Source organism: Varroa jacobsoni, unplaced genomic scaffold (assembly GCF_002532875.2).
Source record: "Varroa jacobsoni isolate VJ856 unplaced genomic scaffold, vjacob_1.0 scaffold_563, whole genome shotgun sequence".
Classification (NCBI taxonomy): domain Eukaryota; kingdom Metazoa; phylum Arthropoda; class Arachnida; order Mesostigmata; family Varroidae; genus Varroa; species Varroa jacobsoni.
In genome coordinates this window covers 198,732-215,117 of record NW_019213465.1, presented here as the reverse complement: position 1 = coordinate 215,117, position 16,386 = coordinate 198,732, and the positions used below count along the sequence as shown (strand labels likewise).

The 16,386-nt window shown below is 41.2% G+C and overlaps 2 protein-coding genes across 8 annotated transcripts in view; one reads left to right on the top strand and one right to left on the bottom strand.

Annotated features, from left to right (window-relative positions):
• LOC111261499 (multiple PDZ domain protein) overlaps positions 1-14,793 on the bottom strand; it is a 38,375-nt gene extending 23,582 nt beyond the window's left edge. For 6 of the 7 annotated variants that reach the window (XR_015311521.1, XR_015311520.1, XM_086968733.1 and 3 more), the window contains exons 1-8: positions 14,669-14,793; positions 13,302-13,513; positions 10,796-10,890; positions 6,938-7,007; positions 6,319-6,568; positions 5,430-5,635; positions 2,745-3,026; positions 2,195-2,497 (exon numbers count right to left, since the gene is read on the bottom strand). Coding sequence is in view for 5 of the 7 variants with exons in the window: in XM_086968733.1 (XP_086824859.1) it covers positions 2,195-2,497; positions 2,745-3,026; positions 5,430-5,635; positions 6,319-6,568; positions 6,938-7,007; positions 10,796-10,890; positions 13,302-13,513; positions 14,669-14,705 (1,455 nt within the window). In the remaining 2 variants the exon portion in view is untranslated. Of the gene's footprint in view, positions 1-79; positions 1,786-2,194; positions 2,498-2,744; positions 3,027-5,429; positions 5,636-6,318; positions 6,569-6,937; positions 7,008-10,795; positions 10,891-13,301; positions 13,514-14,668 lie in introns of those variants that run through there. The other variant, XM_022835045.2, reaches the window with a different exon arrangement.
• Positions 14,794-14,979: 186 nt separating this feature from the next.
• Positions 14,980-16,386, top strand: part of LOC111261496 (uncharacterized) — a 34,020-nt gene continuing 32,613 nt past the window's right edge. Inside the window, exon 1 of the mRNA XM_022835031.2 lies at positions 14,980-15,070. The gene's annotated coding sequence lies outside the window, so the exon portion shown is untranslated. The remainder of the gene's footprint in view (positions 15,071-16,386) is intronic.

Genomic DNA, 16,386 nt, shown 5'->3' with positions numbered 1-16,386 from the left:
TTGTTCTTTTCATCAATTTTTTTCCATAATGATGAATGCGAACCTGTAAGAGTTGGTTTTCAATTGCTTTCGTTTTCAAGGCTAATTCTTTCCTAGCATCCAACCCTCATATATTTATCACTTTCATTGCGTTATATTAAGCTGATGCTGTCTTAAACGTCCTATACGCATGCGGCCGTCTCACTTTTATGATCTCCATCATCAGATATTATCTAGATAATAATAATTTGTTTTTCATTTTTACGTTTATAGATTTATTCATGTTCATGACATATATATGTGCCTATATATATATATATATATATATATATATATATATATATATATTATATCAATGAACGTCGTCATGTAAAGATGTGCGTTTGTATCGTTTTCTCTAGGTGCGGGCTATCTTTAAGTATGCCTGTTTGTTGCAATGCTGGATTAGCTAATTAACTCATCGAAACACCGGAAGTTCATCTAGATATATGTCGAGAACGACGCTTGCGACATATATTGCGCCTTAATAGAATGTTGGCAATTAGGTTTGCCGCTCGTTAGGAGTAAGGTTCTTTAATTACATTTAAGTATGTCCAATTTAGAGATAGAACTGACTGTGGCCATGGCACATTGTCATTTTCTTATCGGTAGCGTCAAATTGGTCTACAGACTCTTGTTCGGATATCAAAGTCTTGTATATTCACACGACTCTGAGGTTTCGATGGAGCTAGTATATTCATAGACCAGTTAGCTTCGTGCATTTATATACGACCCTTATAATTGTCTCCGCGCATCAAGTCCTGCCTTTCTAAGAGTTCGAGTTTACGCGAAGCCCACATAGTGGCTACACGGTTAGACACTAACACCGCTACCAGCTGAGAAGTAGCATCGATGGTTCAGTCGTTTGTCGCTTCAATAGATATAATCTTTTGCAGATTAGATCTGATCCACTTTATGTATTTCAATGACACAGAGCAACCATGTTTACGATCTGCCTCAGTCCTGCGTAGCAATCAGAGCTGCATATACTGCTTCTGGTTTTTATCACAACTTAATACTGTGTTCTGTTTCGAACTGACCCCCATATACCTACCCCTATATGACAAGTCTTAAGAATGACCTTTCGGTAATTGTTTCGAAAACTGCCAGGAGGATTTAAATACAGATGTTTAGGGCGACTGTAGAGGTGTCTTGATATGAAAAACGAAGAAAACGATACTGAATGCGAACCTTAATTTAAAAAAAAATCGCTTTTAAGGTAAGCCCCTTTTTAAGGTAAGTTGAATGCCCGGGTCGTGTACCGAGGTTGGCACCAATAATCTGAAATGTTGAATTGATCCAGACTGTGGTAAATGCTGATGTCGTGCTTCTTGCTTAACGCTTGCCCTCGTTATCGCGGAGCAGGGCATGAATACCAGGTATTCTGCCCACTGTATATTATACAAGCATGATTCTGACTCCGTACGTAGCATTTCTGACGCAAAGACGAACAACCACCAACGATTATGAGTCGTAGAGCTGCTATAGCACTTCAGCAGGAAATTTCAGTTCTCCGCTGGTTTAGTCCGCTATAGGTACTTATTGGCCGATATATCAACAGAACGCTGAACTTATAAGTAGTTCCTGTGGTACCGATCAAAACGATTGGCTCAGAACTTGAGATCACTACGAAATATGGCGGCTTCCACACGCAGCACTCGTGGAGCTGCAAGCCCCCAGCTCGGCCAAAGCCGAGATGGTCTGATGTTAGATATTCTTGCTCGGCTTGAGACGACCAATTTTCATGCTAACGTTGCCGTTTGCGAGCTAATGACGAAAGCAGCACCATCAAAGTGGAACAATATAAATACAGGTAAGATTCTACCATCTCCTTCATACGTAGAGTGGTGATCGTAAAAGAAAATTGAACTGTCATAATAAGAGATGTACTATTATTATTATTATTATTATTATTATTATCATCATGTCAAAACCCGTTCCTATAATAACACGCGGCTACGGTACATAAACATTTGTCACTCAGAGTCCAAGTGTCAGATTAGACAATTATTGAGGTTGACAAAAATTCTGTAAAAGATGCACTGACGTTATTTATTTAGAAAAGGCTCAAACAATTAATGGAAAAGTGGTCCTAAGCAAAAGAAGTCTCAGGTAGGTCTTACATGTATTCCCACTATACGCCATGGTTGATCAACTAACCACAGATTAAGCTTACCTTGAGGAGAGCGGCTGCGTATTCCGGTGACGCATCCTTAACGTCCTGCCCATTAATTTCAAGGATTTCATCTCCCTGAAACAGGCGACCATCCTGCTCAACAGCTCCACCTGCTACGACCTCTGAAATGAAAACTCCTCCAGGGGGGTCATGCCGCGAAACAATGCAAACTCCTAAGCCCCTTCCAGGCTTCTTGGTAATCGCAACGTCAAACGTTTCATTGTTAGTGTTGAGATTGTGTTCCGTATCCCTGTAGACAACCATTCGGACGGGCGAGCTAACTTGCCGCAATGCGTTAATTGCCTGTATCGGCAAGCGTACGGACCAGGTTATTATTTAGACAGAAATCGAAGACAAGCGTGAACTAAATTACCACTTATCGCATATTGCTATATATTTTCTGTTCCAAACCAAGATTAAGATAGTACTACCTTAGCTAAACTATAGGCGAAAAAGAGCAGACGTTTACTTAAATTATCCGAGAAGTGAACAGAGTACGCCACATAGAAACACAAAGACAGAAAGGAAAACGCCATCCTGTTTGAGTTACCTGCTCGTGTGATGCCGTCGATAGATCAATACCGTTTAGTTCGACAATCTGGTCGCCTACCCGCAATCTTCCGTCCTGATGAGCAGCTCCATGCTCAAGGATCTCGTGTACGACTATGGCCCCCAGTGGCGTATCAGCTCCACCCACAACGCTCAGGCCAAGCCCAATCTTGTCTCTGGCGATTTCAATAATAGTTTCCTCGCCAGCTACGATGCTTTCGCTTACCGTTGATCGAGGTGCATTGCACGACGAGCGTGATAGAGGTGTGTACGCCAGCTGCGACTGTATAGATAAAATAGAGGTCAACCAGCAGCAGCATGACAGAATACAGCCATAGTCAAATGAGTAGAAAACACAAAACGGGCCACGAAAATGCAAAATGCTTAAAGCAAATGGATCAAGCAATCTGCTTAGCATACGAAGAGCTGATATTCAATAATTAATTTCTTCACAGCTTTTCTATAAATAATATATAAAGAACATACGTTTTACAATGGCCAGACGAGTCAATAAAGCTGTTCTATAATCAATTTTGCAAAAATGCAATATCTAAAGAATTTAATTAGGTAATACAAGAACTATTATTAATATACTATTTATATTTACATCATACTATTAGATTTAGTTATTCTATAGTTATATAATATTGTTATATTTAATATTACTATGGTAGGACCATGGTATCCTAATAGCGAAGCCAATGCTAATTTCGTTTAAATCTACGTATTTGGTAAAAAATTAAGGAATTAACGATTTTTAAAACGTAGTGTACCTTTTCGATTATGGGGGACCTAGATATTTCGCGTTGTAGACGCACTCTTATGAACTGAGCCTTAATTGTTGCGCCCTAAATCTACAGTAGCACAAAGTTCTCTCAATTTAAAGCAAATATAACGTTTATCTCCTTTCAACATCTAGGTATACCTAAAAGTGCGTGCAGAAACATTCCGTGCACGAGAGCTTAAACCAACTTCGACTCAATTGGAAATAAGCAACGTCCTTTATATGCACGATGAATATCAAAGTTGATTAGTGTTCTTTTTATGATAAACACAGTTAGTGAAAGTTCGAAGAGTACTCTTTAAAACAAACTTAGCAAAGCTCATAGCCATCGTTTTTGCTCTAGCAGCGTCTAGAGATGGTCTGCTATGACTTTTTAACATGGAAATTCCTTGTACTGTATCTTTTACTTAAATCCAACGTTAGTTTGAGCAATGATTGCTAATGAATTCGTGTAAAGTATGAGTGATTCTTAAACCACTTGAACTACGGAGGCTGCAAGTGAGAAACATGCATTTTTCGGTTTCTACGCCCGGAATCAAGTCAGCATTGGAGATAAAACGGCTGCACCATGACGCAGGCGCATCTATTTCAGCGTGCAGGCCCAAGATTCGTCCAAGTAGACCGACATGTCGCTCTGCGGCATGGCGAGAGCACATTTCATAAGTATATAAAGACTACCTCTATTACTTACTATCTTCTGTTATCACTAACTAAAGGACGCATGAAAAGGCTCGACACGTTATTACGCTATCTGAGACCCACGAATTTCACAATACATTATGCAGTTTATCAGAGTTATACGAAGTAACGAAAATTAAGAAATTTTGGATCTATGATCTCGACATTTTGTTATTTTGTTGCCCATTCTTTTACATGATGACGACTGCTACTAGGCACATTCTTATATTTTTTATATATACCAGATAAAGGAAAATATACGGCTGCGAGTGATAATAATGCTGATAAATATGACGGTGTTTTATTTTTTCCTTTCTCTAAAGTTCAAACACTCAGCATTATTGAAGGCTGTCAAACAGGCTATCGAGAAAGAACTCAGGGATTCTCCGTGTCCGGCGTGGCACAGTGGTTAAAACGAACGCGGTAGAAATAAAAACAGCTTGGACATACATCATTAAATTTCAATTATATTATAACAAGCGAGACCGCATTGTCAATCCTCTTTATACCAGGCTCCCACGCTGACCGCTGCCAACTTTTCCATTTGCACCTAGCCTAACAGTTTTCTCGTTCTTCTGAACGCCTTGGAAGTATGAGTAGGACGGCGCCTTGGGCAATGTCTACTCGGGAAGTGCCGCACGTACGAAATATCTTGTCCTAGAGTCAGCTTCTTCCAAGCCTTCTTTAAAAACTAGCGAAGGTCACTAGGGGAAGCTTTTTTTTCATATCTGCAGGATTCGGCCGATCTTATATGTAGTTTCAATGTCGAAGGGACAGGGCATAACTCAAGTTATATTTTTCGAAATACTAGCGCGGACCATACGGATAGGTAGGGGCTAATCGAGGCAAGAACGTATAACTCGAAATATTTTCTTTCACTACAGCGTACCACCATGTATACTTTCATTGGTCAAATCCGCAACCAATGAATTCCCTACAACCTTGTGATGTTGTAAAGTGTTGCCCAACGGTTATCGGGCGTCTCGCTGAGAGTTACCTCAGTACCAGTCGCCTTACTTGTATGGAGCTAAACCCGCCGATGTATTATTGTCAAACGTATCAACCTGGAAGCTGCACTGCACTTGAGCACCGTGTCAATCTGAAATATATTCCTCACACTTGTGGTCTCATAATACTATCTCCGACTTTACCCCTATTTACAATCTTTTTAATCTAATAACCTTAATTCATCCGAATAGACTACAGTAATCATTCTCCTCTAACCTGCATTGAAGGTGAGTGAGGTATTTCTGCCGTGGGTGATGCACTCTTTCTGCTAAAGGGTCCCATTGATTTTCGGGTTGTGGCCTGTTTACCGTAAGGCGGTTGCTGGCCCTGAGGTCCCCCCTCGAAGGACGATGCCTTACGCTTGATCACACTTAGATTAACTGGATCACGTGACGGTTTCGCTATCGTGAACTGGACTGTACCTGTCGAATTGGCAAAGCCAATGGTCAGTAATCATTGTTCAATATAGAGTTTGTTTCTTGATCTAATACACTACACTTGTATCGTATTATGTGTCACTGACGAAGCCTGAGCTACCGGCCCCTTCTTTTCGAAACCCAGATAAAAAAAAATATACGTTTATATGAAAACCTTCGCCGTAATAATGCTGCGAACAAAAAATTGTGTGTTTAATTACAACTAATTAACTAGTTTGAGCTAGATTTTCGTATAGATTAGATCAGCATCGAACTCTGCTTGTTATATAGTTGTTGTATGCATTAACTGAACGTTCCAGGTTTCGAGTTAAGTTTTATGCTATTCCAACGGCTACCAATGCTCCATAGTTTTGTATTTATTGCTCCAAGGCAAACGAGGGGAGTATGCGTCATGCAGCACGAAGGCTCAAAAACTCGTTTACTTCAATGACCACCCTGCCGATGGCCCATCTACTGACTCACGTACCGTATACAATTTTTTTAACAAATGTCGTTTCACGAAACCATCTTTCGACCCTGGATGAGACAACATGACTTAACCGCGACGACTTACAATCAGTGTGTTATCCATTTAATCAATGGACTCTTGTTTCTGCTTCATGCCCCCATACGTGGAAGACGTTCGTTTTTATCTGGCAACTTTCAAAAAAAAAAATTGGTAAAAGTACCTTCATTTGATTTGAGTATCTGTACGGCCCGTTCGTAGTCGGCTCCGACGAGATCATGCTGATTTACGCTCAGTATCATATCCCCGATGGCAAGTCCTGCCTGATGAGCTGGGCTTCCCTCCTGGATATCGCTAACAAAGATTCCCTGACCTGCATCAGGGTGCCGACCTTCGATAATCATCAGACCTAGCCGGCAGGATCCCTTTCGTACAACAATATTCCTAATATCCTTATATGATGAATAGTCCACCTAGCAGGAATTGAAAATAGAGATATTTTTTATTAGAATATATCAATATTCCTTTAGTTACTTGACTTGTTCTTCAAGATCTTTAGCTCTTGGTAGCTTGGCAAAAAAAATATTGTTCTCAATGGCTTGATTAAGGCTAACTATTGCACTTACTAGATATTTAGGATACCTAATATATCGACATCGGGTACATTTTATGTAGGCCCAGTTTAGGCACCATTCTAGAAATTTCTACGTCGTTCTTTGACGTTTGATGATTTCACTATACACATACAGCTGACAGCAAGTCGACGAAAGACTGATGTGTAACGATAATTTAGTAATAACAAGTCTCTAATAAGATGCACGGATATTGCTACTGTTACTTACTTGATTATCAAAAAGCACAGGGTACTGCGTTAAGGGTCTCACTGCCATATCATCAATCGCGTTTTCTCTTCTGTAACAAAATTATAACAACTTAAACAATAAACAAATCTTATTGGCGCTATACATATCCAAACTAATCTGGCCGGCAGTAGACAGGACAGCATCGTGTTATGTAAACGATAAACAATAGACTTCCAACTGGGAAGTACCACGAAAATTTTGAATTTCGAATATAAGCGCGCCCAATCATGCATGATTGATGCTAGCTTTATTGGTTCCTAATATCATATAGACTCATACGATTTCGCATAATAATTGCCCAAACATTCCCCTGGCAGCTGTAAACCAAGCATCTTTCTCTATCGTTACTGTGTGCCTTGGTATGTTGTATTGTGTTTATATGGCGGCTCGTTGGGAGATAATGTTCGTTTTTCTGTAATTTTTCATTTGCCGATGGCAAAGTATTACATTCTATTGGAAAGTTTTTGGCTTGCTTTTCAGGCATAATGGGTTTTGTCCATACCATAAAGTTTTTCAAGGAAGTATGGCTTTGAAGAAAATGTGCCCTTTTTCATGGTTCGGCAATCCTATAGGAATTATAATAGGGAAACAGTAATAAAAGGGAAATAAAAAGCGAGTAGAAATCGGAAAAGACCTGATAAAAGCAGGGAAATTCATTGGAATAAGACCAAATTTGTATTGTTTCAGCTAAAAAATGACAGGGTCAAATATAAAACAAGTTATAAGTCAACGATACACACGAAAGACCCAAGCCGACCTTATTTATTATCCTTTACTAACCTTTTAAAGTTTTTTAGATCGATATTTAGCCGTTTTTCTTTACCTGAGAGAAACAATTTCAATTTTGCTCTTTTATGTAGTCACGATTGTTTACAGTAAGCATAATTATCGCTTTTGTGAACTGTCAAAACTATGACACCTCAAGAACATGCAAATTTCTTATATTATGGACAAAATGATGGCAACTAGCTCAGAAAGAGACCCGTTTTCCAAGCCTGGTGCACAGAACTTAGTGATTGGTCGACGACTCGGTCGCTGCATAATCTGTGTGAATAAGAAAAGGTTTTTGTTTATGTATCTTATATAAAAACAAGCCAACAATCACAAAAACGAATCAATAAGTACAGAAGTGTTATTACTTTCTGGACAATCTCACATATTTTTTGTAATGCCGTAATGCTAAATTCGTCTTTCTCCTTGTAATATTTTGACTTCTTTTTCATTATATTCAAATATATTCTGAAGTTCATCGCCTAAAGATATCATGGACATTGATCGTTACTATTTATAGGGATTTGTCAGAAATATCTTGAAAGATAGCCAGCTTTACGGAGATTAATAGCAATAACAGGTCTCAGTTTGCCGTAGATTCAGTTTGTGTTAGCATTTGGGCATCTACGCATGATTTCCTAGCTCACATGTTTCAAAATAATTCCAAACTCGTTCCTTCGCCGGCTTTTTCCACGAACCACACCCGAAGGCTCACAGATACGTCCTATATAAAATCTTTGGACTAGCATTGCCGAGATCATACCAAGGCTAGCTCTTCGCCTTTTGCTTTCCTGTATATTGAATCATTCCGGATCTGAACTATGAGGTAGTACTACGAAAGATATCTACGAGAGGGCTCATTTCGTACCTACTCCGGAGCCCGCAAAGGGTAGGTCTATATTGCAGAGTATCGGTTTCAATGTTTTTCCATCGTGTGTTGGTTTCTTGGTCTGTGCATCTTGATGAACTTATCTGAGTTTTTCCTCTAACAGGAGTATGAAACGGCATGGTAATAATATATTACGTATGGCGAACTCTTGAAATAGTTCGGCTAGAGTGACAATTTTTTAATATGTATTAGAAGTATCCTTTTTTTATTTTTTACGCACTTGCCTAGGCGCTCTGGCAACTTCTAGGTAACCATATACCTACAGGTCTCGTTCCCATACGTAGATTCTCCATCCACGGCTTCTCGAAGTAAATCTACGATGGCATATGTTTGTTCATCAGTTACCGTTTTTACGGCATGGAAAGTCCCTTAATCAAACGGACTTAGATTGCGAGAATAAGCCGATTAAAGGCAACGTTGTATATTCCTCAGTTCAAGAAGTCGAAGTTCAACGAGGTCTGATATTGTCATTAAGAAACCACACTGCGTGCTTCCGAGTGCTGTGCCAACGGTCCACGAAACCCTTATGGGACTCGAATCGGCGGTCTGTGTTCATTGTTTCATTTTCGGCGGCTGTCTCAGAGTAGCCGTTATTGTCGATCGCTAATACTGCCCCAACTTACCTACAAACCACTGCTACCATACCCTATATTTTCCAGAGCGACGTCGTTCTCTCGCCTAATTGTCCTTCGGCTGACGGTAGATGTTACACCATGCATCGTTTATGACAACCGTATGTTCCAGGCAGGTTTTTTTTTTCATTAAGGCTCCGCCAATTGCCCGTATAATACACCACAAGGATTTATAGCAAATTCAACGCAAAATCTGTGAAGAACCCATTTTTTTACTCAGTTTCCGTGTTTTCAGATGTGAATTATAATTTTGTGACGCGCCACAGGTGAAAACCCAGTTTTGGCCGATAGATTATAGGCTCTGTTTTCGTGAAATACCTCCTCGATCGTGGTACTACGTTTTTGTTCTTTTAGTCCCAACAGCTGATCACTTCTTCAGAGATCTTCAATACTCTATTTTTTGTTCTTGAAGCGTTTGCATCATTTAATTCCTAAATTTGGGCTAAAGGTCTCTTTGCCTAATGTCCTTACCAATTTCCGATGGCTTCCTGCAGCGCTGCGGTTCTCGAGCAATAAAAACTTGAATACTGAGTATTAATGGAGACTAAAAGACTAACTTACTTAAACGGCTTTCAGTTAAAAGTTTTCTAAGAAGACTGAAATACTGATCAGCCAATTTCGTCTGCTGCAAGTTGTTTGAAATTTCTTAAAGACGAATGTCGACTGGATTTGCCAACGCTGAGGTTGGAACTAGTGGCAGTGGCATGTTTACGATTACCGTAGCAATATACTCAAATGCTCATTAATCATCCAGATTACATAATCCCTTGAAAACTTATATCTGGGTTGATTTTTTAGTGCGTACTTAACGCGTTATATGGACGGTCCTAAAGCATGAGGACGTTCCGGCGACAACTGCGAACTCTGTGGGGACTAGACAGAGCCTAATAGTCAGTTGCGTTCAATAAAAGCAAACTTTACGGCACATTCACACATTAACTTCTGTCGGATATACTAGTTCCTAGAATTTTTATTCATAGCTTACAACGTATGAATAGTGATTTGAAGATCGACAGAAGTAAACCGAAGTTGCTCTCTTTAAGTGAATGGCTATATCTCAAAAGATCAGTATTTTAAAAAATCTTTGGCATTAAAAAAAATCTCTTAGTTTGAATGTCAAGACAACAGCTAAACCATCAACAGATCTGGTTCATGATATCCAGAGAAAGCGAAAGCCTCGTTTGCCTTTGCCTATCAGACGCGGCACTTAATTCCGTCTTATATTCGTACTTTGTATCCACGGCATGTCTACAGATTTCAGTCACCACATAACGATTCCTTTCAGCAACAGAGCGATAACTAAACTGGCACTAAGTTCATTTATGTTATTTTATTTAATGCATCGTTTTATTAAGCGTACTATAAACTTTTTATGACCTCAGTCGCACTTATAGCTAGCCACAATCAGAACAGGTAACGGCAACTACATCGTACTATAAGATCGCAATTAAAGTGTACAGAAGCTTCACGTATGTACTTACGGATATACCTGATTTCAGCTGAACTTCTTATCAATAACTATTTACTACTTGTCACTGTACTGACCTGAGCACGGCGATTTTATAGGCAGGTCCAGTGAAGGATTTAATGATTGCCGACGCGTTAAGATGCGACCTTCCGAAGATGATGCTGCCGTTCACCTGACGCCGTCGCAAACGGTTGAAATGCGGTAGCAATGAAGACAGGAGCCAAAACAGAGGCCGAGGAGGAAAGTGAGTTAGAAACCGTTTACGTTACGCTCGCCTTGGTCAGTCGGGCTTCCGCAACGGCAGAAGCAACAAAAAAGTCAGCATCTTTCCTCCGTAAGGGAAACGGCGTTTAACACAGATCTTTTTTCACGTTTGCCAGGCTCATCGCAAGAACAACAGGCCCTTAACTGATAGATAGTGTACTATATTGTTGGCAAGAATAGTGCAGTGATTAACGTATCTAATTCAGGCTTACGTCTATACAACCTGGTTTTCGCAGATGAACCGTTATTATGATATGACCATGATGAGCTGCTGCTCCATTCAAAAAACTCTAAGGATTTTGGATAAATCAAGAATTTATTGCCTCTTTTTATTATCGTCACTTGATTCGTACGTCGATTCTTCAAAACAGAGGTCTAGCCAAGTTACTCAAGTAGTAGTATCATTTTATAGGGGTGCACTTTATAGAAAACATACATATCATGTATTTTAACAAGTTTATGAATTTGCTAAGAGCATGCGTTGTGAAGCAAAATGTAACAATGGTGTATATCATTAGCTTACGTTAACTGGTGACAAAAACGAACAGTTTATGAAACCACAGAATCTACGTTATCGTCGCAGTTGATTCTTACTATATACGATATAGAGAAGGCGGGAAACATCATACAGAGGATTAATTGGAGAATCGTTCAAATAAAATTTCGTTTAATTTTTATTGGTAAATGTCAAGGGCTCTGTATATATCTATATATATATATATATATAGGTCAAGAATACAATATACACATATGGAGTAGATGGGAACATTTTGCGTCGTATGGGTTAAAGGGTTTTGTTGTGTTCAAAAAATTAATAGGTTTGCCAGATATCAAAAGACAGCGAACGTTACGGTATCTATCATAATTTTCCTTGTATTTCGAGCGTCTACATGTATCGTCAAGTTACTACGGTCCCTTGCACAGTCTATGGCAGGGGAAATGCACTGCAAAGTGAGTAACGACATGTCTGTTTAGCCGGTTCGTCCCTTTCTGCTCGTTGTTCCTCAGCGCACCCGAAGCATCCCATCAACCTCCTCGAATTTTTGCTTTAGGTTCTTAAAGTTGGTCCTGGAAGCTTTGCTTACTGGAAGCTCAAAGCGACGACGTAGATCTAGTATCGTAGTAGTAGTATAGTCCCAATGCTTTTAACGCAAGCAGGCTTTGACGTGATTTAACTGAGGTTAGGGTTTTCTATTTGTCCAAATGACGCATGTCAGAATTCCCTTGAGGTCGTACGAGCTGTCAGCGAATGTGAAGGACAACCGACAAGACAACTGATCGCTTATGCGGCCGACACTGTCTTCAAACACGCGTGCAGTGGAACTTTTGCGGTTCGCGAAGACGCACAACCCCCAAGTACGGAAATCTAAGCAACCAACCTAAGCTTAAAGATTATTCCTGAGTGGTTCAAATATTAGATTTTGACTAAGCTTCATTTGAAAGGATATCTTATCTTCAAATCTATCGGATAATGAGTCCATTAGACCTAGGATCTATGAAAGATACCTTTCGAATAGGTTGATCTGCCTTAATTCTACGATAGTCCGGACTTGATATTCCTTCGCTTATACAACTGACTCTCGAACACAGCCTGGAAAGATCTCGAGGAATTTTTTCTACTGATAAGACAAGTTTTGCCTTCTAGATTACCAGGACACTTGAGCCGAGTCATTAAGCCAAGATGGTCAATCCTACGCCGATTTACGCGTGCCGTTTCTTTGTATACAAGTCAGATTATATTGCCCACTGCCAAGGTAAATGGAAAGCCTTTGTTTAGCATACTTCGCATGTTCCTAACGTCTTTAAACTTTTTCGAAAATAAGGTGCAGAACTCAATAGGCTGAAAACGACGACTGTAAATAGATTATTAAAGCTGAACGATCTTATACCTTCCCACTTTTTGTTCGCAAATTCGACACCGTATTTCATCAGTGCTCGCTCGACGTCCTTTGACTGATGTAAGGCAATTTGACTAGCTACATTAAACAAGAGATACAGCCGTGAGCTTCTGAGAGCCTTACCTCGTTCAATAAGTCTCTGGAAAAAAAATATCGACCCGTGCCATTGCGCTATTGCCTCTGGTGTGTGATGCATGGTGATAGACGCACACCGATTAATATTATGACACATCGGATTTGTATATTAGCTGAAGGGCAAGTATCCTATTTTCTCCACTTGTATCCTCCCGTGGGGGCGTACATTTCGTCTAATTTGATCAAACTATTATCAAGTCATATCTGATAAATGTAATAAGTGAAAATCGCAACAAAGTAAAGAAAAAGTAGCGAAAATTCATTTGACAACTATGAAAAGCTTTACCTCGAGAATTTCATCGCCGATGCGTAGGGTGCCCTCGTGTTGAGCCACCCCATTCGGATGGATGCCGCAGATGAAGACCGACATCTTGTTGCGGTTTTTGTTGCCCGCAATCGACAGGCCAAGGGTTGTGCCGCCGTTGCCTGTTGCTTCAAGCCGTACCACAAGTACATCTCCGCCCAGCTCCGAGTACTTTGAGGTCACTTCGACTATATCTAATGAATGCGCTCATATGCCAAAAAATGAATTTATACATGAGGGACAGATTCGATCAATCAGTTTAAGCGATAATTCGATATCAAAAAGAGGTCACATTACGGATCAATAGTAATTCTATTGACTGACAAATGAATGGTCGATTGGATAATACTTAGTCAGCACGATAACTTGCTTGTGGTCATTGCGCATTTTTGGCGCCGGAGCAAGCTATCCGTCCTAGTTGAGATAGTAAATGTTAGATAGCAGCAGGTAGCATTAAGGCCTTTTTATAGCCTAACCCATATACAAGCAGTGACGATACATAATACTTTTATACATACAGTCGGCACAATGCTGCTATTATACATATTAACGACCCGTCAGACCGATTTCTGATACATATAGCTTAGATGGTTTTCGTCTTCGTATCATTTTTTCGGATTCGGAGAGGTTATGGCCTAGAAAGTGACCTCTCCGAATCGCGGACAGGTGACGAGCGAATATACAGGCATCCCTATTCACACGCTTCCGCATCAGTATAATATAGTATGATTTTCGCCATCTGCGCCTAACATCCTTTGCATGTCTTTTGTATGGAGTTTCAAACAGATACAAGTCACTTGTCATGCTTCTCTATCCTATTTGTCTAGGTTTTTTTAATCTAAACACCTCTGGCCTTGTTCTTTATTTCCAAAAATCAAGTATTTATCTGCCAGGTGCACAGGCTACTATACAAGGAAACCGAAGACGAGGAGTAGTAGCGGAACTAAATTTGCGGTTGTTCTCACTTTAATCCGTCCGCACGCTTTCCATTATCAGTTGAACTCTGAACCTTGGTCGGGCCGGATAGCTGTTTCACTGTTATTTTATAATTTTTTTCCTGAATCGTAAAGTCACCCACGGATGCCCACTGACGCGGTTAGCGCCATTGCTACAAATGCGCATGCGGTTTCGCTTAACTCTCCTTAACTTACCTTAACTAGTAAGCATTCTATTGAACACAGTTACTATTTTGCTCCTCTAATCTTCGATAATAATGTTCTAAATCCTAACGCCTGGCTCGAACGAATCAACCACAACGGCACAAAGATCGTTACCGGCATCCTCTACACTGAGCATGGTTCAAAACGTACTGAATACCAATACCAATGAACTCTGCCACTTATACCTACCTTCATTGGGATCCTCGTTGAGATTTGCGCACGACATCGTGGAAGACGTTATTCGCTAGTGAAACACTCTTTTAAGATACTATGCTGCTGTCGCAGTTGCTCTCCCCGTTCGTTCCGTGTCAGCCAACCCCGAGCTTTTCTGTCCCACTTTCCCCACAAAGACGGCCAGCAGCGCTGGCGCTTCCGTCTGGCCTTCACCACCCGCGCACCTGACACTACCTGATCACTCGATGAGCCTTGGGCTGGCGCGACGTCGTGCGCCCACAACCCACTGCACAATCGTCACCCAGCAGCAGCAGGCACCGCTGAAGCAGGGATCATCGATAGCAACACGGATTTAAACGTCACCGTTGCCGTCGTCGTCGTCGTCGCAGTTAACAACCACTAGCCTCTTCTATTACTGTAAGTACTGAACTATTTGGTGATGGTGATTGTTCTGCTATTACTAATGCTGCTCGATTGTTCGCTCGCTGGTTGCACACCGTCGTGTGCAGCGTGCGTACGTCAGAGTGGGCAAGCAAGAGGACAGGAGGAAACTGGGAGAAAGGGCCAATGAGACGGCGAGACAGGTGACAGCGGCAGTGGCGGAAGATGGTAAAACTAGATAAACCACCACATACACTGCTGCTGCTGGCTGGTAGCAGTCATCAACGTGGTACGCTCACCCTCTCGAGCGTTGCTTCCGTTTTTGCCGTGTCGTTTACGCCGAGGGTCACCAGAGGGCGCAAAACGGTATAGACGTTGAACTCGTAAGATCTGCAGGCGACCTCGGTGAAAGACTGTCGGCCTGCCTGACTCACGGCACAGCTCGTTTCGGGTTGCTCGGTGAGAGTGTGCCTGGGGGAGATATGTTGCAGCTAGTACGGGTCCTGCTGCTGCTACTACTACACTCGTTAAGAGTTTGGAAGGAGGCTCGCAGAAGAGTCGACCTTTAGGTGCAGGCAAAGGCAGACGAAATACGATAAGCTGGCTAAGTGAGTGCTTGCTAGTAATATTATCGCCTATTTAGTGCTTTGCGCTTCGAAGGCTGCAAACGGCGAAGTAAGGGCGCAGGCAATACGCAACCGTATGACTGACTTATTCCTTTTGAAGTTTTCTTTCTTCATCTGGTTAGGATGGCAGCAGCAGGGCTTGTTCGCAGCCTGGTTGGAAGGATACCACTAGCCACGTCTCTGGCGTTAAGAGATGCCACATGACCCAGCGCCTGGTCCGAGTAAACCTGGCCTATCCATCGTACCTTTACGAATGAGACGTACAGTAGCAATAGACGCGTTAATTACCATCTCACACAGATAAGCGAAACAAAGAGGGTAAGTGGGGGTGAGTGGTGAGAGTGCACGTTGTTGTACGGGTAGTTCTACTTGAAACTGACACATCATGACACACTACCTTTTTCCACAAACAGAAAACAATAAGGCCGCTAAGACGGGACCAGAGCTGGATAGCAAAGGACCAGGCAAGCTGGAGGAAATTTAGTGAAGACTAGATCTTTTTCAAACTCGCTTAAAAGTTATAGGACAATGTAGATGACCACTATCCACTGCGAGAACACTCTTGAGAGGGAGAATTCATCATCCCGTTGAAAAAGATAGCCTCAGCCTGGTATGTATGTTTCATTCGTCATCTTTCCTTGTCGGACGACATCTTTATATGCTCTCAGAGCATTGATTTTCGTTAGCCTCCTTTAAGGCAGGCGGGTGCTTGCTTGCAGGAGTTAG